We start from the raw sequence: 22,331 nt of genomic DNA on the forward strand, positions 1-22,331 counted from the left end.
GTTTCTCTGTCCTTAAAAAAAATATTTCATAAGCACAGGCCTTGGTATCCCACCCAAGGGAGGGGTTTTCAACACGACTCTATGAGCCCTTTCAATTGCAAACATGGGGGAGAATTCTTCTTTTCCAAAAATCTCTTGGATCCATCTTTCCAAAAAATCTGTCATATTGTTCCTTCACTTCTCTCTGGTAGACCCACTGTTCGAATATTATTTCTCCTTAGCCGGTTTTCTAGATCTTCCAATCTATCATTCTGCCTTTTGACTGTTCCCTTTAAGAGTTCAATCTCCTGTTTCATAGGTGTTAGTCCATCTTCAACCCAACTTACTCTGCTCTCCATTTCTGTAGTACGCTCACACACTTTTTGTAAATCCTGTATTACAAATGACATTTCCTCCTTAATATCCTTCAGTTGGTCTCTCATTTCTGACAAGGCAGATTTACACCCATTAACCGCCATCAATACTTCTCTCAAGGATGGTTCCTCTGCAAATGAAACTTCCAGGCCAGAGAGATCATTTGGGCCCGCTAGGATTGGGGTGCAAGGTGCTGACGCTGCTTTAGGAGGTCTACTATGTGGACTTGATCCTTTCAGAGCTAAGGAGAGTGGTGAGGATAATTTTAGTTGTTGTCGCTTCCCGGTGTTCTGAGATAAATTATGGGCATATTTCTCCAGTTTCTCTGCCACTTCCTTGCTTTTTTCCTTGGCCGCCTTTTGGGACTGTAAGCTAGTGACATCCTGTGATGCTGGTATATCCCCCTTTTTTCTCGTCATCATTTTCAGCTTAACAGTAAAAATGGGGGGGGGGTCAGAGAATAACAAAGACAAATTCTAACAGTTCCTCCTCCTCCTTTATCTCTCAATAATGTTTCAACAAATTTACAGAACTAGTATCCTCTTTTTTTGGGATTTTTTCGGCAATAATAGAAGAAACAATGTTACATTTTTTTACATATTTATTATTTCATATGTAAAAAAAAGAGGATACTAGTTCTTTTTAATAGGTTTTCAGGGATAATGGCAAACATCCCTTTGGTTTAATGAGCATCAGTTTGTCAACAAATTTACAGAAAAAAAAAATTACATATCTATGCCAGTTGATATGTATAAGGGCGACCAGGAGGGAACTAATAAAACACAGGTATTCTTCCAGAGTTCCAACAGCACCATAGGCAATCAGTCAGCCCTCACCAGCAATGGCTAAGAGCTCTAGGACAGCAGTTCAACAAATTCAGCAAGATCTGATAAGAATCTAATAAAGACATATCATCCATCCAAGGCTAAAGCAAACTTGCAGGGTCCAGGGCAGACCGATGAGGGCCGAAGCCCTCTAATTGCAGCTGAGGAAGACCAACTAGAGCCGCTTTGAGCCACCAGGACCCGAGGGAGGCCGCCAATCATGGCTGGCTGGCTTCAGGCACAGACTGACATGAGAACCCAGTAGTGCAGGCTGATTGAACAGCCCAGTTACGCCAAACACCGTCCCTCTGGTCTCCAGCTTCTGAACCGCCGCTCCACACTGCATCGTGCTGCAGGCAGTCATTCGCCTGATCCCCGGGCACACCATGTAGACACACCGGTTAGCTGTCAGGGTGGAGGAGCGTCAGGTAAGTCACACGGGCCTGCTCACATCAGCATTAGACCACACCAGACCCAAGTATCTGCATATTTGTTCTACATTATTACTCAAAATATTGAAGTCAGAGGTTTAGCGTGATGGCCAGACAAAGAGCATTGGCAGAATTAGAAGTCAGCAATGACAGGTTTATTTTCGGAAGCACCCCAGCACAGAATCAATACATGCAAAAGTCAGAGAAAAAGACATCTGTTAAAGGTAATTTTGTAAAAAGTAAAGAATATAGCAGGAGCAGGTAATTCTTCTTTATGTCTCACTGCGTTAGGCTAAGTTTACACTAGCTTCAAAAGCGTAAGCGGTTTTGAAGCTCCACTAACGCCTGTCAAAATTGTGTGCATTGCAGCATTCAGTGTTTTTCACTTGGTCACATTAGCGTCACATCAAAAGTAACCAATCATAGGTTCAGCCAGGCTGTACCACTTCCGAAATACTTCCATTGGTGTCAATGTAAACGCACTGCAAATGTGCCACAAATGCCACAAATGCTCCTATGGTTTTTTCAGCACATTTGAGATGCGTTTAGAAACTCATTACTAGCCAAGATTTTTTCTTATGTGATGCAAACACATTAAAAATTCATGCTCTACAAACATGGAGTGAGACTTTATATAGGTAGGTAGGAAATTATAAAAATAGCTCTTAATTCAATAGAATTAAAAGATACAGCACAGTATAAAAGATTGCAATCAATTACATCAAGGGTTTATATAGCATGTATATATTCCATCAAATGATAATGTCTTCAATGACAGTCCGTAAAAAACACCTCAATGTTTTTCAACTACAGAGACTTCATCAGGAGATAAATAGCACAGTCTGAAATATGATTATAAATAAATACCAGCATTCCAGCAACATTCAGAGGACATTATAAAAGGAAAAAAGCAATTGTAAACCAACTAAGTATTAGTTACACAGACCCCATTAATACATACATAAAAAGAGAGGATCCAAGTCCAAGGAAAACCCTAGAATGCAGGCCTGATGTAATGCAACAGATGCTGGGCCCTGCCACACCCTAAAGCCAATGGCAAAATGACAGCCTAGCAAGAAACGTATAAGTATGGAGTTGGGATACAACTGTATCTGCATGATATTAAGGGAGTGTTAGAGGAGCATTAATCCCCAAACAGGCTCACCTAGTATAAATTAAAGTATACCTAGTATACAGAAGGAAAACCTTCAAAGGTAGGGCTCATTAAGTTCTCAACCCCTAACAAAAAAAAAAAGAAAATGTTTCTATGTATATAAATATTTTCCAAAACATTTTATTGAGGTAAAATGGAATGACATAACAAGTGAACATCACTTTTAGGAAGTACAAAATGCATCAAAAAGAAAAACAAGGGAAACAGCAACAGTACGCACAGTGAATAGGGTTGAGTGAACAAACCACGACACAATCATACAGTGAAGTACAGGAGTATACAAGATCATCACAAGTCAGGCAGTGTAAACCGTTTAGTAAGGTGAGGACAATCTTGGTTCCCATACTCTTGGTGCAGGGCCGTGGGGAGAACACGTAAGCAAAAAAACGTTGCGACTTCCACCAAGGTTGGGTGTGCAACGGATAAGGCACCTTCAAGGGCATTGGTGGCTCCCCCCATGTCCGGACACCCCCAAAGGGGAACACGCTGTATCCGGGCAAAGGGTTCTATGTATATAAATATAATGACCAACCCATCTACCTGATAAAGATGAATGGTGAAGACATGAAAACATGTCATGGGACAACCACAATGGTCTTGAAAACAGTCTAGCACACACAGCAATGGCTATAGGAAACAAAGCAGGCAACATATAGTCCGACTCCAACTAATCAGCTGATGCCAATCAGAACCCAGCGGTAATTCCCACCATAGCACTGGATTATTGGGCTGAAATAAAACAGCAGGGCAATGGGAGGAACAAAAAATAGGAACCTCCCTCCTGCATTCCCTGCTTGTGGTCACTGCAAAGCCGCACATCCAAACCCAACAGAGGCACCGGCGAAGTGCCTGCATCACTTCTGGCATGGTCCATGTCAATTGAAAAAGCGCCAAACCATAGAAATTTGGCCATCACAAGTGAGGGAAGACCACCAGAACACCAAAAGGCCAATCTGCATCATACAAAATGTAAAAACAGGTGGCCAAGAATGGACTAGAGCCACCATGTGGGAAACAGATGACAAATAGCAAATCCTCACTCCTTTGGATCAAGGTCCATGGTGTAGGGGCTGGACATGCTGGTCGTCCATCAGAGCCAACCAGGGAAATCCTAAAAGGGACATGCATCCAATTGACAATTAATAAACACAACAAATAAAAAAGCAATAAAAATTATGAAACCTATTGGGTGGCCCTAAGTCTATGAATTCTCTGGATTCTCGTTGTAAAATATGCTTGTTCCAGTCTCCACCTCTGGTGTCAGGAAACACTTGGTCCAGCACTCAGGAGCATAGATGGGGCATATGTTTAGTTATGTACTTGTACAGTAACAGACGTTCCCTGTCGTGGCAGCTGTTATGTGTTCATATATCCTTCTCCATAGCTCTCTTATTCTTTTGTCAATATAGAAAGATCCATAAGGACAAGTCATAATGTATACAACACCCCGAGTTTGCAGAGTCTTTAGGAATAAAGGTATGACCAGTAGGTAAAATAGGATTCCTATCAGGACATATAAATTTACAGTAATTACAGGTCTCACATGGAAAAGTACCTCTCAAAAATCTCGAATTGTGATGTTTAGATGAGCTAAACACACTAGAAACGAATTTAGATGAAGGTGATCGTCTGTATGTAATATGCAGTTCAGAAGGAATTATTTCCAAAATTTTAGGGTTAGATGGTGCCAATATTTTTGGCAAAATATCAATTCAATAAATAAAGAGGCGAAAAAAAATTATAAAAAGAGGGCACTTGCAGAATATTTGGTTCACTTAAGAAAAGAGGATGCCTTGTCCTCTTCTCATTTTTTATTTTTTTTTTGTTGGTGAATTTCTATAGGTGGTTTTATTTGGATTTTGTGGAAGTGAATATTATTTATCATTTATAGTTTGTACATGGGTGGGTGTTCGTTTTAGTTTGTTAGGGACTTTCTCCTGTTTGTTTGTTTTGTTTTTTTTTTTAACATTTCATTTTTTTGTTCTTTTTAAGTCTCTGGTAACCACAAGGTATTTAGTGAATTGTGTTATGGATAACATATGCTGGGAAGTGTTGTTTCTTGAGTATTGCACAGGTAAGGTTGCTGGCGGTGCCTGATGTCCTTGTCTGTCCCCTCATGCAAAGCTTGCAATACATACATAGTACATAGGGGGTACATAGTACCCCTACCCAATCACCAAAAAATGTGTTAAAAAGTAAAAATTAAAAAACACAGAAATAGTTTTTGACAATACCTTTATTGAAAATTAAAAAAAACAGTGTCCCCCAATGTAGATCCATCATCAATCACGCCGACCTGAAAAAGAAAAAAAAAATTGTTCTACTGTCCAGTAAGGCAAACTGCCGAATGCTGTTCTTGCTGTTTGATAGTTCTTATATAGGTAAGGGCCCCCCTTGTGACCTCAGGTAGCAGTGCATGCTGGGTCCATGATGTCACAGGGGACAGTGCCACTAGGTGGCCCTACCTTTATATATATAAGGACTCTCAAACAGGAATCCAGGCATTCGGTAGTTTTCCTTACTGGACGACGGAGAAATTTTTTTTCTTCTTCGAGTTGGTGGTGCAGCGGGCAGCATTATTGGCTATGGGTCTACATCGGGGGACACTGTTTTTTATTTTTTAATAAAGGAATTTTCAACAAATTGTCTGTGGGATTTTACTACTTTTTTTACAATTTTTTTGTGAATTAGTAGCCATATTCATTAACATGGGGGGGGGCGGAATCTGGGGGGCTTCCAGATTCCAAAAAGCGCCCTACTCACAGACCCCCACAACCACAGCCCAGGGACGTGGGGATGAGGCCCTTGTACCCATCAACATGGGGGGGGGGGTTTCAGCAAGCCAATAGAGACATGCAATACACTATGGGGTTGATTTACTAAAGGCAAATAGACTGTTTAGTTTGCATAGTGCAGGTACACTCTGCATTTGCAGATGCTCCAGGACTTAGAAGATGAGGAAAGCTTCTCTTTAAAAAGAATACCCAAACACATGCATGGAAAAGTAAAAAAAAATGTTTGCTTGCACATGATTGGATGATAGAAGTCAGCAGCTTCTGCTCCTTTACTAAGCTCTGAAGCAATTGCTCTTGCAACTGCACTTTGCAAAGCACACATTCTATTTGCCTTTAGTAAATCAACCCTTATGTGAGACTCTAAAAAATCTGTCCTTATCATTTACAATATTGGTCAATAATGGACTCTCAGCAGTGGCGGATGGTGCTCCATGGGCTGGGGGGCAGCGGATGGACCACACCATACCCCCCCGGACAACACCAGCTCCAGTCCGCACTGCCCCCCCCCCTATCCCCCGGTCGCCGGCTCACTCACCCTAGGCAGGCAGCGGAGGTGGCTTCCCACTCATTCTCCTCCCTCTTCCTCCTCCGCTCCTTTGCAAATAGCATGGCTTTTTCTTTCGGCCAATCAGGAAACGGGTCTCAGGACTCCTGATTGGCTAGGAGGAAAATCAGTGTGGCAATAGCGAATATTCATTTGCTATTGTCACACAACTGGGTGTGCTCAGTGCACAGTGCTCTACGCCCCAAGCCCACCCTTTTTTGAAGCCCATTAGAGCCTCTGGCTCAAATCACATGCTTAAAAAAAAAAAAAAAAACCATTGGAGTCCATGCGTCCGGCGCCCTGCATGTATATTAGGGGGCCAGATGCATGGATAGGGCCGCCACTGACTCTCAGTAATAAATATCCTCTAAAATGTAAAAACAAAGACTACCTCTGTCATACTTGTCGCCACTATCACTAGAGATGAGGAACAGTGATAAGAATTGCTAGGGGCTAGTGATACCATTTAGAAAATACTTCTTAGTGGCTGTAGTACAAATGAATGAAACATAAAAACAAACTTATAGCAGTGTAATGGTGAAACACAGCAAAGTACTAAAAATGTATTAGTGTTGATGGTGTGTAAGACTGAAGAGCTCGTAATGGAGTAATACTGAAACCTGGCCTGCCATTAGATATCATGGGTCCTCATACAGTCCACCTGACAGGGCCCCCAGTCTTGTAGTCTCAGTCAACAGGGATATCCATATTTATCTAAATATTGATTCAGAAGCAATAAAATGTGGTTCAGATATGCCTCTCTATGGGTGGAAATATCTCTTGTAAGTATATGTCAATAGTACTCACCTCCCCCTGACTCCTCTGCTCACTCTTCACACATGTAAGTTCCTTGCTACTAATCAAAGATAAAGTCTGACCGCACTCAGGAGTTGATGAAAATGGAAGTGTTTTATTCCCCATAAAACTTGAATACATACAGTGCATCACACAGACATGGGACAGGTTGATGTGTTTCCCGATTCTACAGATCGCTTACTCATAACCAATAGTGGGAAATCGGTGAGAGAGCCGTATAAGTAGGCAGGCAACATATCAGCTGAAACAGATTCAATGAAATGATCAAACACACCCAGAATCTGATGTTAAAATGCCTAGCACTAGTTCCTTGCTACTTCTGGCTATGTCCAGCATGCTCTCTTTGGCTGAAGGGACTAGAGTGTGTAGATGACCATGCTGGCCTGGTGAAGCATCTGGCAAATTGTTGGTGGCTCTCTATGTGATTGCTATACTAAGGGACTTTTCTGGGGAGTTTGTCCCCAAAAGTGGACAGTGGTAGTGGATTCTATTAGGATCCTGTGGCAGCTACCTTCCTAATATAAGGTTAAATGTCATTTCAGCTGGATTGACTTGGGTAAATATGGGGGAGCGCCAGATAAAAAATGGTCATCTGGCTTGGTGGTTTATCATAAAACGTTATTGCACTGACAGAGGTTACAGTAGAGCAAATACATTTTAGGAGAATAGCTATTTTGTGGAGTGGTCCCAGTCCATTAGAGGCTGATGAAAGATAAATATATGTTGTCAGCTGAGCAGCAAAATTCTGGTGTGCTGTGAGCAAGGTGCAGATGCAGTTCTGCTATACTTACTCAACTCATTGGTTGCAGGCTGAGAACCAAGCACCTTAGGCAGTGCCGGGACAAAGTCATCCAGCGCCCAGGGCAAGGATGCCAAACTGCACCCCCCCTTCCCTTGGGGTTAGGGTCAAGATGACCACCCAACCCTGCAATAAACCATTGCGCCCAGGGCAACTTCTCCTCCTGCCCACCCCTTGTTCCGGCCCTGACCTTAGGTATCTCTATTGGCCACTGCAGTCTCCCATTGGAAGCACCCATTCTACACTGTAGAATTCCCTACTGCCTGCCACCATCCCCTACAGTGTCACAGGACAGGTCAGTGATATAGAGGCTACGGCCAGCCTTCCATTACTCTCTTGGGCCCCCTTGCTGACCTGATGGGACCGGTATGGGAGGGCTGGCTGTACCCCCTTATTGGCAGCCCTGACTGGAGCAGTGAGATGTGTCCAGCTTGTTTCTGATTTTTACATTCAATAACTGAATGTTAGTGTGGAATGGGGGAGGCTGGTAAAGCTGCAAACAGGCATAGAAAAATCTACTGAATGTCACCACAGTGTAAAATGACACAAGAATTTTGGTATGAATTTCCAAAACTTCCACATGACTGTAGATATCCACATCCTAAATTTCCATTTGCAATAGTAACTAATGCAAATCAAGTGGTTACACTAGAAGAATATACTCAAAGTTTAAATTATGATGTAAATGTTTTCACTGAAGCGAAAAAAAAAAACTTCATACACATTGGATTTTGCTGGTTCTTTTTCTCAGTCGTCAAATCTCAATGGGAAAGCAATCTTACAATTATCAAACACACATGATAATTGGGAGCTGCATTTACTCTTATAAAGGATATATATGTGAGTCTAAAGATTCTGGTTTCATACTTATTTGAATACTCATTCATCAGCAGATCATACCTTAGGCCTCACCAACATCCCCTTTAATGGAAAATGGGAAATAGCTCTGAAGTAAGTTTAGAAGCTTTGTCCCATATGTATTTCACTGGTTTTCTGTATCCGGCTTAATTTACATTATTGTATTACTGAGGAAAATTATATGATTTGCACCTGTAATGATATTCACAGTGCATGGATTAAAGAGGTTAAAAACTCTTCCAACTCTGCTTTTATTTTTATTTTTTTTTTTTATAACATATTTTATTTTATTTTCAAGGGCAACAATAACAAAGGGAAAAACAAACAAAAAAACAATAAGGCAACATTCGACCAGCATGTAGAGAAGAGCTTAGTTCAGTACAGATAGGTCATTTTTTTTGTTTTATTTTTTAAATTTTTTTTTATAACATATCTTTATTGATTTCCAAAGGTAACAATAACAAAGGCAAAAACAAAAAAAAAAAAAAACAATAAAGCAACAATAGTTCAACAATAAGGCAACATTCGACCAGCATGTAGAGAAGAGCTTAGTTCGGTACAGACAGGTAATTATTTTTGTTTTATTTTTATTTTCTTTTATTTTCTTTTTATAACATATCTTTATTGATTTTCAAAGGTAAAAATAACAAAGGTAAAAATGACAAAGGGAGAAAAAAAAAAAAAAAAACAATAAAGCAACAATAGTTCAACAATAAGTAAAGTCAACTCTGCTTTAGAGTTATTGTTTAATCCCGAGTTTACTTATACCTCTGTGAACAAGCGTATTTACCAACAGCTGTTGGTGGTGGCAAAAGGGCTAGCAGAACCTTGATTGCATGCAACGACAAACTAACTTTTAATTTTTTTTTAAGTTGTAGTTTTATTATTTTTACTTCAGTACAAGCAAGCATTTGGACATTGGTAGCGGTATTAAGACTTTTTCAATGTTAATTCCTTTGCATGCCTTTATACCAGGCATTCAATATATTCAAGGATTACTTGTGACAAAATGAACTGATTTTATGCATTGGCTAGAATTTCAAAGGTAAATAGCAAATTTCTCCAAAGTCCGAAGTCAGTGACACTCACTTCTAAAACTCACTTGTAAATTAGACTACAGCAGACTAAACTGGATATACATTTTGAAGAAAGTAACACTAGAAAATATTGTAGAAAATTATTCATTTGCTCTCATTATTATTACCCACAAAGACAAAAGTTAAAACACCATAGAGAAAAATCCTGTTAAAATCAAATCTAATACCCATTCCACAATATCCATATGTAGTTGCATATTTAAAGTCAATGCATAACTTGAGATAAAAAAATATCGAAATGCTTTGAGACTCAAGGTAAATTATTTTGTCTAGTAAATAACTTAGAATGGTTGCTTACAAAATTTGCTACTATGCTCTTATATCAATAGAGTAAGGCCTCATGCACACTGGGCAAGCCATTCTTCTGGCATGGCAAAGGCACCTAAAGCTAAGCCTTTTTGTAAATGTGTTTAGGTGCCTCAAGCAGACCACAACAAAAAATTGGTGCAAAACACCTAACTCCTGCGCTCTGGGAGGTAATCTTCTAACCACATCCAGCCACACTCATGCGGCTACCAAAGACTTTCTACTTGGCTTTGCTTGGATACTTCGGCCTTGCAGCCCCTTTTCAAGACCAGGGTAGTCTGAGACCACTAAAATCAAAGAAAAAACACAAGGGGGAACCGGCCTAGTGCGTTATCCTCTATAAAGGTTTTATTGAATAAAAGGTATAAAAAATACTCACAGCGTCTTGGTAAAGGCATATCAAATGGATATAGTGCCATCTGCATCAGAACCACAAAGTATAGCGTCCTCTGAAGCTAGGCTCATACCTTGCTCATATGCTATACCTTCTGGTTCTGATGTGGATGGCACTGTATCCATTTGATATGCTTTTACCAAGAATCTGTTTGTGAGTATTTTTATACCTTTTATTCAATAAAACCTTTATCGAAGATAACGCACTAGGCTGGTGCGCTCTCGTGTTTGTTCTTTGATTTTAGGTGCCTCAAGCGCATGGGTGTTACTTTATTTCATTGGCCAGAATAATAATTTAATCTGACCATTGAAATGGATTATTGCTCAAGTGCTTAATGCACCCAGTGTTAATGTGCATTTAAATGCATTTACACACGTTTAGGCTCATCAAGCATTTCATGCTGCCAAAACACTGCTGCTCCTGAATATGCATGTTTTTATTTTTTTTGCCTCTAAACACCTGTAAATGTCTATGTGTGCATGGATACATAAGCCAACATTGAGGGTTGCTTACCAGCAGAAAAAAACTCAAACACTCCTAAAAGTGGTATATTTAAAGCCAAATGTGCATGAGGACTAAGAATTTATGGCCTCATAAAAAAAAGGTATAAAAAATGCCAGCTTTTCTTTTTTTTCCATGCCTTTGAGTGCAGCTGTATATTAACCACTTGCCGACCGCCACAAGTACATATACTGCAGCGGTCAGCCCCTCACAGGCAAAGTGACGTATGGGTACGTCAGTAACGTCACTAGCCTGTGAGGCTCTGGGGAGCGAGCGTGCGCCGCCGGGTGAGCGCTCCCGCTTGGTCACGGACGCCCCTGCGCGTGTGCCCGGTGGACCTGATGTCCGCCGGGCACTCGCGATCGTCCGTTACACCGGGAGAAAGGCAGGCGGCTAATGTAAACAAAGCCACCTGTCACTCTCCCCTGTTTAAGAATAGTGATCATACGGTTCTACTATGTAGGATCGTTCTTACACCTCAAGCCACAACCAATCACAGTTAGAATCACGCCCCTAGGGACACACCTATCCCCTCCCTCTCAAAAAAGTTAACCCCTTCACTGCCAGTGTCATTTTTACAGTAACAGTGCATATGTATAGCACTGATTACTGTAGTAATGTCACTGGTAACCCCAAAAGTGTAGAAAAATGTCAGTCAAGGGTCCGATCTGTCCGACTCACCAAAGCCAAGTTCTTCCACAGCAAAATTCTCATTCTGGACCCCAGATCCATTCTCACACTTTTATTAATCACTTTTGGACCGGAAGATTATCCCCCTAATGACCAGGCCATATTTTCCTATTCGGCACTGCATTACTTTAATGGTCAATTGCGTGGTTGTGCGACGCTTTACCCTAATAAAATTGATGTCTTTTTTTCCCACAAATAGAGCTTTCTTTTGGTGGTATTTGATCACCTGTACGATTTTTATTTTTTGCGCTAAAAACAAAAAAAAAAAAGCGACAATTCTGAAAAAAAACAAAAAAACAATATTCTTCACATTCTGCTATATAAAATTCCCAAGAAAAAAAAAAATTAAAAATCAAAGTTTTTTAACTTTTTAGGCCAATTTGTTTTCTGCTACATATTTTTGGTAAAAAAAATCGCAATAAGCGTATCTAGATTGGTTTGCGCAAAAGTTATCGCGTCTACTAACTACGGGAAAGATTTATATAATTTGTTTTTTTTTTTTTTTTACTAGTAATGGCGGCCGATCTGCGATTTTTAGCGGGACTGCAACATTGCGGTGGACAGATTGGACCCCTAACTGACATTTTTGACACTTTTGGGGGGACCAGTAACATTACTACAGTAATCAGTGCTAAAAATATGCACTGTTACTGTATTAATGACACTGGCAGGGAAGGGGTTAACACTGTGGGTGATCAAGGAGTTAAATGTGAGCCTAGGGGAGTGATTCTAACTGTATGGGGGCGTGGCTTGTGACATGATCACAGAGACCTGTGATCCTATATAGAAGGATTACAGGAGCTCTGTGATCATTCCAGAGAGAAGAACGGTCAGCTGTGTTTACAACAGCTGAGCGTTCTTCTCACTCAGCGGGGAGCGATCGCGGGTGGCAGGCGGCAATCAGAGCCGCCTGCCCCGTGCATCAGAGTCCCCGCTGCCGAGTGAGGGTGGGAGCACGCCGTCAGCGGTACGCGCTTGCAGCCTAGCTGCAGGTGTGCGAACGACGTAGCCCTATGTCGGTTCGCGCAGGAGGGCCTGCCTGCCGCAGTATACAGTGGGTACGGAAAGTATTCAGACCCCCTTAAATTTTTCACTCTTTGTTATATTGCAGCCATTTGCTAAAATCATTTAAGTTCATTCTTCTTCCTCGTGAATGTACACATAGCACCCCATACTGACAGAAAAACACAGAATTGTTGACATTGTTGCAGATTTATTAAAAAAGAAAAACTGAAATATCACATGGTCCTAAGTATTCAGACCCTTTGCTGTGACACTCATATATTTAACTCAGGTGCTTTCCATTTCTTCTGATCATCCTTGAGATGGTTCTACACCTTCATTTGAGTCCAGCTGTGTTTGATTATACTGATTGGACTTGATTAGGAAAGCCACACACCTGTCTATATAAGACCTTCCAGATCACAATGCATGTCAGAGCAAATGAGAATCATGAGGTCAAAGGAACTGCCTGAAGAGCTCAGAGACAGAATTGTGGCAAGGCACAGATCTGGCCAAGGTTACAAAAAGATTTCTGCTGCACTTAAGGTTCCTAAGAGCACAGTGGCCTCCATAATCCTCAAATGGAAGACGTTTGGGACGACCAGAACCCTTCCTAGAGCTGGCCGTCTGGCCAAACTGAGCTATCAGGGGAGAAGAGCCTTGGTGAGAGAGGTAAAGAAGAACCCAAAGATCACTGTGGCTGAGCTCCAGAGATGCAGTCAGGAGATGGGAGAAAGTTGTAGAAAGTCAACGATCACTGCAGCCCTCCACCAGTCGGGGCTTTATGGCAGAGTGGCCCGACGGAAGCCTCTCCTCAGTGTAAGACACATGAAAGCCCGCATGGAGTTTGCTAAAAAACACCTGAAGGACTCCAAGATGGTGAGAAATAAGATTCTCTAGTCTGATGAGACCAAAATAGAACTTTTTGGCCTTAATTCTAAGCGGTATGTGTGGAGAAAACCAGGCACTGATCATCACCTGTCCAATACAGTCCCAACAGTGAAGCATGGTGGTGGCAGCATCATGCTGTGGGGGTGTTTTTCACCTGCACGACAGGACGACTGGTTGCAATCGAGGGAAAGATGAATGCGGCCAAGTACAGGGATATCCTGGACAAAAACCTTCTCCAGAGTGCTCTGGACCTCAGACTGGGCCGAAGGTTTACCTTCCAACAAGACAATGACCCTAAGCACACAGCTAAAATAACGAAGGAGTGGCTTCACAACAACTCCGTGACTGTTCTTGAATGGCCCAGCCAGAGCCCTGACTTAAACCCAATTGAGCATCTCTGGAGAGACCTAAAAATGGCTGTCCACCAACGTTTACCATCCAACCTGACAGAACTGGAGAGGATCTGCAAGGAGGAATGGCAGAGGATCCCCAAATCCAGGTGTGAAAGACTTGTTGCATCTTTCCCCAAAAGACTCCTGGCTGTATTAGTTCAAAAGGGGGCTTCTACTAAATACTGAGCAAAGGGTCTGAATACTTAGGACCATGTGATATTTCAGTTTTTCTTTTTTAATAAATCTGCAACAATGTCAACAATTCTGTGTTTTTCTGTCAGTATGGGGTGCTATGTGTACATTCATGAGGAAGAAGAATGAACTTAAATGATTTTAGCAAATGGCTGCAATATAACAAAGAGTGAAAAATTTAAGGGGGTCTGAATACTTTCCGTACCCACTGTATATGCGGTGGGTGGTCCAGAACCGGTTACATAGCTTAAAAAGACCACTGCACGCCCAAAAAAAGATTGCCATTTGCAAATATAGAAAGTTGTGAAAGTAAGCATACAGCCAGTCAGTAGTAAAATAGTAAGAACGATAGCTGAGCTGAAATGTTAAGACAACATGCTTCCAAGTGATGTAAAATGGGTTGTCTTTATTATGAAAACCCTTGAGGTGATTGCAGCCGTATTAGTGCATGTGCAGCAAAAAAAAAAAAAAAATAGTATTGTCTTTTATACTTTTTTAATTTGCACTAAAACTAGCTATTTAGGGGAACACTTTCTGGGTGTTCCCTTCTTTTTCTTCTTGGTCCAAGCAGTTTTCTATTGCTTGAGTACTGTTTGTACCAAGAAGAAGGGACGACCCCTAAAGAATGTCCAGAAAACATAAATGCTAGTGCAAATAAAAGAGTATCATGAACAGTATCCAGTTGCCTTGATGATTACCCCCCAAAAATTAGAAGAGGAGTTCTAGAGGTCTGGAAGGGTTTGTCTGGAAGTGGTTCCAACACCACTGATCCCTGTTTCCTATGGAATGTTATAATGGCTGAGAATGTCTGAAGGCTGCAGCAAGCAGGCTATACTTGCCTCTGTTTAAAGACTGGATGATAGCTGTGGCAAAGTGGAACAATTAGGAAATGTATTGACAAAATCGCAAAGAAAGAAAAGGTCTTAATGGCGGAAGAAATGGTGGCCACCATAGGCATAGGGCAAGAGGAATATGTTCAAATGGTACACAGATTAACACGTGTTGCATCCAGTGGTGGACTCAGAGTTGAAGGAACTATCTAATGGAAGAACATGAGATGACACATGAAATGTAGGTTTTGCTTCATCCATTAGCAGGCAAAAGACAGTAAGCACGGAAGCCAATAATGGGTTGCAGGGTCCAGACATTGCAACATATACAGTAGTTGAGGGCAAAGAGCAAGAGCTGGGTCAGCCAGTGTTTGGCAGCAGAAGGCAACAGTAACAGTAGAGAAAGTATAGGGAAACATTGCAACTATTTGATGAGGACAGTATAATAGATGGTGGATATGATAATTGCAGGACAGAAACAGGAAGGTGAAAATAAAAATTGCAATTATATTACCAAAGTTAAATGTAAACATGTCAAGAGAGCATAAAGGTCCGTTCACACTATGGCGATCCGACTTCGGGGCGACCTGTGAAGTCACGTGCAGTGCGACTTCGGCGTGACTTGCACGGACTTCATAAAATGAATGTCTATGCAAGTCGCCTCCAGGTCGCCCCGAAGTAGTACAGGACCCTTTTTCTAAGTCGGAGCGACTTGTGTCGCTCCTGTTAGAACCGTTCCTGAACTACACTATGGGACGCGACGGACCGCAACTTGTCAGGCTGACCAAGTCGCGGTCCAAGTCGGATCAGTGTGAATGGGGGCTAATTGTTAGCAAGGAACAGGAAGAAGGCCACCACCTCTTCAGATGTACTATGAAGATAATTAGTTAATGTCCTTCATGGTATCATTACAGGAGTCTTCAGAGAACACTGGAATACAGATATAAAAGGTACGATTTTTTTTTTCCTATGAATGAGTGCTCTAAACTTTACATACATGGTAACATCTAAAGTGTGTTTTCACTTCTGCAGCCAAATTGGGATAACACTAGGGTTGAGCGGACACCTAGATGTCCGTGTTCGACGGGTTCGGCCGAACTTTAAAAAAAAGTCCGGGTCCGTGTCCCGGACTTTTACCGAACTTTTCCCGGACACCGAACCCCATTGAAGTCAATGGGGACCCGAACTTTAAGGCACTAAAATGGCTCTAAAACACCAAAGGAAAGGGCTAGAGTGCTGCAAATGGCAGCAAAACGTAATTAAGAGCATGGCAAGTGCTCTGCAAACAAATGTGGATAGGGAAATAACTTAAAACAACAAAAAAAAACAGAAAAATAAAACAATGTTCTTCTTCATCTCTGAAGGACGAGGCCCATATGGAGTAGGAGGGAGGTTGAGGTGGTGGTGGATGTGGCGGTGACATAGGCGTGCGCACAGGGTGTGCTGGGTGTGCCTGGGCACACCCTAATCACCTAGGGCACATAGCATTGCCAGTGAGGAGATGGGAAAGATCTCCCTGGGACCTGCTCTGCTCTATTTCTCCTTGCCTACAGGTACATGGCCCCGATACATTACTCTCCCTGCTGGCAAACACATGCATGTGTATTTCAACTTTGGGGTGCACACCTTAATGCAATAGGCTGCGCACACCTATGGGCGGTGTAGGTGGAAGCGGCGGTGGAGGAGGACCAGGGCCGGATTAACAGCATCATGGGCTTGGTGCTGAGGATTTTGAAGGGCCTTAAGGGCCGTGCCTTGCCATGCACCCAGAGGAGGAAGGGTGCAGCCATGCATGCCTAATTCAACATGGGATGCTGTCTCTGAAGCCCATAAACACATCCATGCATCGCCAACTGTCCCTCCTTGTCCGGCCTTCACGCTGTGTGGGGAGGTTCTGAGGGTGCTGCCTGGGGAAGCAAGCATAGAAGCCAGACTTCTGTGTTTACAAGTGACAGAAGAGCGGTAACAGTGAATATGGCCAACCCGGGGCCTATATAAAAGGTAGGGGCCTGGAGCTGCAGCTCCAATAGCCCCTACATTAATCTGGCCCTGAGGAGGAGGACGAGGTAGCCAACACTGCTTCTTTTCAAAAATTTTAAATGAGGGTACACCCCAAAAGAGTGAGAAAGAGCAAAAATGGAACAATGGGTGGGTAAGGTCGGTATCCATTGCTATTCTGCATAAGGTACGGAAAAGTCCCGTGGGATCCATGCCTGGTTCATTTTAATGAACGTGAGCTTGTCCACATTGTCTCTGGACAGGCGGCTGCGCTTGTCTGTTATAACGCCCCCAGCCGTGCTAAATACCCGTTCAGATAATACACTGGCTGCAGGGCACGCCAGCACCTCCAAGGCGTAAAGGGCAAGCTCAGGCCATGTGCCCAATTTGGAGACCCAGAAGTTGAAGGGGGCAGACCCGTCATTCACTACATGTAGGCGTGTGCACACATACTGCTCCACCATGTTGGTAAAATGCTGCCTCCTGCTAAGACGTTCCATCTGAGCTGCTGGTGCTGCTGTTTGTTGTGGCGTGCTGACAAAGCTTTTCCACATTTCGGCCATGCTAACCCTGCCTTCTGAGGTGCTGGCGGTGCCCTGGTTGCGTTGGTGACCTCCTCCTCCTCCTCCTCTGCCTTGTGCTTCCACTGTGGCCCCGCTGTCAGATGGGAATGCCAGCAGCATGGCGTCTACCAGCGTGCGCTTGTACTCGCGCATCTTGCGATCGCGCTCCAGTGAGTGAATTAAGGACGGTACGTTGTCCTTGTAACGGGGATCCAGCAGCGTGGCCACCCAGTAATCAGCACAAGTTAGAATGTGGGCAACTCGGCGGTCGTTGTGGAGACACTGCAGCATGTAATCGCTCATGTGTGCCAGGCTGCCCAGAGGCGACGAAAGGCTGTCCTCTGTGGGAGGTGTATCGTCCGTGTCCTCTGTATCCCCCCAGCCACGCACCAGTGATGGCCATGAGCTGGCCTGGGTGCCACCCTGCTGTGAACATGGTTCCATCTCCTCCTCCAGCTCCTCCTCCTCCTCATCCTCCTCATCCTCCAGAACTGTGCCCCTGCTGGACAATTGCGTCCCTGGCGTTTGCGTGTGCAGGAACCCACCCTCGGAGCCCCTTGCGAATGACTGCCCTGAAAGCCTTGGAAATGTTACCTCTTCATCCTCCTCCTCCTCCTCATCCTGTGCCACATCCTCTTCCATCATCGCCCGAATTGTTTTTTCAAGGAGGCATAGAAGTGGGATAGTTAAGCTGAGAACGGCGTCATTGCCACTGGCCATGTTGGTGGAGTACTCAAAACAGCGCAACAAGGCACACAGGTCTCGCATGGAGGCCCAGTTATTGGTGGTGAAGTGGTGCTGTTCCGCAGAGCGACTCACGCGTGCGTGCTGCAGCTGAAACTCCACTATGGCCTGCTGCTGCTCGCACAGTCTTTCCAGCATGTGCAAGGTGGAGTTCCACCTTGTGGGCACGTCACATATGAGGCGGTGAGCGGGAAGGCCGAAGTTACGCTGCAGCGCTGCCAGGCGAGCAGCAGCAGGGTGAGAACGCCGAAAGTGCGCACAAACGGCCCGCACTTTCTGCAGCAGCTCTGACATATCGGGGTAGTTTTTAAGGAACCTCTGCACCACCAAATTCAGCACATGCGCCAGGCAAGGGATGTGCGTCAAACCGGCTAGGCCCAGAGCTGCTATGAGATTTCGCCCGTTATCGCACACCACCAGGCCGGGCTTGAGGCTCGCTGGCAGCAACCACTCATTTGTCTGCTGTTCCATGCTCCTCCACAACTCCTGCGCGGTGTGTGGTTTGTCCCCCAAACAGGCAAGTTGTAAAACTGCCTGCTGTCGTTTACCCCTGGCCGTGCTGAAGTTGGTGGTGAAGGTGTTACGCTGTCCGGATGAGGAGGCGGTAGAGGATGAGGAAGCGGAGTAGGAGGAGTTAGGAACAGGAGGCAAACTGAAGCGCCCTGCAATCCTCGGTGGTGGAAGGACATGCGCCAAATTGCTATCCGCCTCAGGCCCATCCGCCACTGCATTTACCCAGTGTGCCGTTAGGGAGATATAACGCCCCTGACCGTGCTTACTGGTCCACGTATCCGTAGTTAGGTGGACCTTGGCACAGATGGCGTTGCGCAGTGCACACCTGATATTTTCCCCCACTTGGTTGTGCAGGGAAGGGATGGCTTGCCTGGAAAAGTAGTGGCGGCTGGGCACGACGTACTGTGGGACAGCCACCGACATAAGGTTTTTAAAACTGTGCGTCTCCACCAGACGGAATGACAGCATTTCAAAGGCCAATAATTTTGAAATGCTGGCATTCAGGGCCAGGGATCGCGGGTGGGTAGGGGGGTACTTCCTCTTCCTCTCAAGTGTTTGGGAGATGGAAAGCTGAACGCTTCCACGGGACATTGTGGAGATGGTTGTTGGTGACCCAGGTGGTGGTGTTGCTGACAGATCGTCTGTTTGCGGGGTGGCAGGTGCCGGTATCACTACAGATGTGGCTGGAGCGGCCGAGACTGCAGCAGAAGAGGAAGCAGGATGAGCCAGAGACGTTTCTTGGTTTTGAAGGTGTGTACTCCACTGCAGCTCGTGCTTTGCACTTAGATGCCTGATCATGCAGGTTGTGCTCAGGTTGAGAAGGTTTATGCCTCGCTTCAAGCTCTGATTGCACAGGGTGCAAACCACTCGTGTCCTGTCATCAGCACATTTTCTAAAGAACTTCCACGCTAGAGAACTCCTTTGAGCTGACTTTGGTGCGCTCGTTCCCTTGCTGCGTTGGGCAGTAGCGGGCGTAGTGTCTAGGGCACGGCCGCTCCGCTTCTGCACCCTGCTCCCTCTTCTGCTGTGCTGGTGGCTCTGTGCGACCACCGCCTCTTCCTCCAAACTACTCAGGTCACCTGCATGACGTTCATTCCATGTGGGGTCGAGGACCTCATCGTCCTCCACATCATCTTCCACCCAGTCTTCACCCCTGCCCTCCTTGTCGGTCTCCAAAATGCTGAACGCCGCAGCAGTTGGCACCTGCGTTTCGTCATCATCGGAGACGTGCTGCGATGATCCTTGCATGTACTCATCTTGAGAAATAAGTGGTTGGGCATCGCTGCACTCAATCTCTTCCACTTCTGGGGCAGGGCTAGGTGGATGGCCCTGGGAAACCCTGCTGACAGAGTCCTCAAAAAGAATAAGAGACTGCTGTATGGCTTGGGGCTCAGACTGCTGGCCTGATTTGCAAGGGGGTGAGGTGAAAGACGGTTGGACATTGGCTGCAGGTGCCAACTCTGACCTTTCTGCAGTAGACTGGGTGGGAGACAATGTGAAGGAACTGGAGGCACTGTCAGCAGCAAACCAATCTACTATCGCCTCAACTTGTTCTGGCCTCATCACTTCTAGGGGCGTTTGATGCCCTACCAAATACTGATGCAGGTTCTGTCGCCTACTCACACTTGAGGAAGGTGTTTCACTTGTGCGTGTAGCTGGCACAGATCGACCACGTCCTCTCCTTGCAACAGGAGCTCTACCAGCAGCACCACGACCCAGGCCACGGCCCTTATTTGACGGTCTCCTCATATTTCTGTAAATTAAGATCTTGCCCTAGAAAGGTTTTTATTGAATAACGGAATAGGAAATATGATCCAAAAAAGTGTATGTATCTCGCACGTACAAAACCACACTAGGCCCCAATTACTATTGTTTCTACCCCTAAAAGGATGGATGAGGAGTAGGAGGAGTATGGAACAGACAGCACCCTCAAATCTTCAGAAGTATGAGATGAACCCCAAAAACTTGGAAAGGTGGATCTCACACGTACCGACACAGACTATCCCGCAATTCAATTGATCCTCAAAGGTTTTTATTGAATAGCGGAATAGGAAATATGATCAAAAAAAGTGTATGTATCTCGCACGTACACAACCACACTAGGCCCCAATTACTATTGTTTGTACCCCTAAAAGGATGGATGAGGAGTAGGAGGAGGAGTATGGAACAGGCAGCACCCTCAAATCTTCAGAAGTATGAGATGAACCCCAAAAACTTGGAAAGGTGGATCTCACACGTACCGACACAGACTATCCCGCAATTCAATTGATCCTCAAAGGTTTTTATTGAATAGCGGAATAGGAAATATGATCAAAAAAAGTGTATGTATCTCGCACGTACACAACCACACTAGGCCCCAATTACTATTGTTTGTACCCCTAAAAGGATGGTTGAGCAGTAGGAGCAGGAGTATGGAACAGGCAGCACCCTCAAATCTTCAGAAGTATGAGATGAACCCCAACAACTTGGAAAGGTGGATCTCACACGTACCGACACAGACTATCTCGCAATTGAATTGATCCCCAAAGGTTTTAATTGAATAGCGGAATAGAAAATATGATCAAAAAGAAAGTGTATGTATCTCGCACGTACACCACCACACTAGGCCCCAACTACTATTGTTTGTACCCCTAAAAGGATGGTTGAGCAGTAGGAGGAGGAGTATGGAACAGGCAGCACCCTCAAATCTTCAGAAGTATGAGATGAACCCCAAAAACTTGGAAAGGTGGATCTCTCTCACACGTACCAACACAGACTATCCCCCAATTTAACTGATCCCCAAAGGTTTTTGATTAAATAGCGGAATAGAAAATATGATCCAAAAAAAGTGTATGTATATCACACGTACACAACCACACTAGGCCCCAATTACTATTGTTTGTACCCCTAAAAGGCTAGATGAGGAGTAGGGGGGGTATGGAACAGGCAGCACCCTCAAACCTTCAGAAGTATGAGATGAACCCCAACAACTTGGAAAGGTGGATCTCTCTCACACGTACCAACACAGACTATCCCCCAATTTAACTGATCCCCAAAGGTTTTTGATTAAATAGCGGAATAGAAAATATGATCCAAAAACAGTGTATGTATATCACACGTACACAACCACACTAGGCCCCAATTACTATTGTTTGTACCCCTAAAAGGCTAGGAGTAGGGGGAGTATGGAACAGGCAGCACCCTCAAACCTTCAGAAGTATGAGATGAACCCCAACAACTTGGAAAGGTGGATCTCTCTCACACGTACCAACACAGACTATCCCCCAATTTAACTGATCCCCAAAGGTTTTTGATTAAATAGCGGAATAGAAAATATGATCCAAAAAAAGTGTATGTATATCACACGTACACAACCACACTAGGCCCCAATTACTATTGTTTGTACCCCTAAAAGGCTAGATGAGGAGTAGGGGGAGTATGGAACAGGCAGCACCCTCAAACCTTCAGAAGTATGAGATGAACCCCAACAACTTGGAAAGGTGGATCTCTCTCACACGTACCAACACAGACTATCCCCCAATTTAACTGATCCCCAAAGGTTTTTGATTAAATAGCGGAATAGAAAATATGATCCAAAAAAAGTGTATGTATATCACACGTACACAACCACACTAGGCCCCAAT

The 22,331-nt window shown here is 44.1% G+C and overlaps 1 protein-coding gene across 1 annotated transcript in view; it reads left to right on the forward strand.

Moving 5' to 3' along the window:
- Positions 1 to 1,715: 1,715 nt before the first annotated feature.
- LOC309569813 (olfactory receptor 10A2-like) overlaps positions 1,716 to 22,331 on the forward strand; it is a gene marked incomplete at both ends in the record, with an annotated part of 50,613 nt that continues 29,997 nt past the window's right edge. The window contains 2 exons of the mRNA XM_082275816.1: positions 1,716 to 1,833; positions 4,776 to 4,792. Coding sequence (XP_082131942.1) covers positions 1,716 to 1,833; positions 4,776 to 4,792 — 135 coding nt within the window. The remainder of the gene's footprint in view (positions 1,834 to 4,775; positions 4,793 to 22,331) is intronic.

The sequence above is a fragment of the Pelophylax lessonae genome (genome assembly GCF_965119305.1).
Source record: "Pelophylax lessonae genome assembly, chromosome: 13".
Taxonomy (NCBI): Eukaryota; Metazoa; Chordata; class Amphibia; order Anura; family Ranidae; genus Pelophylax; species Pelophylax lessonae.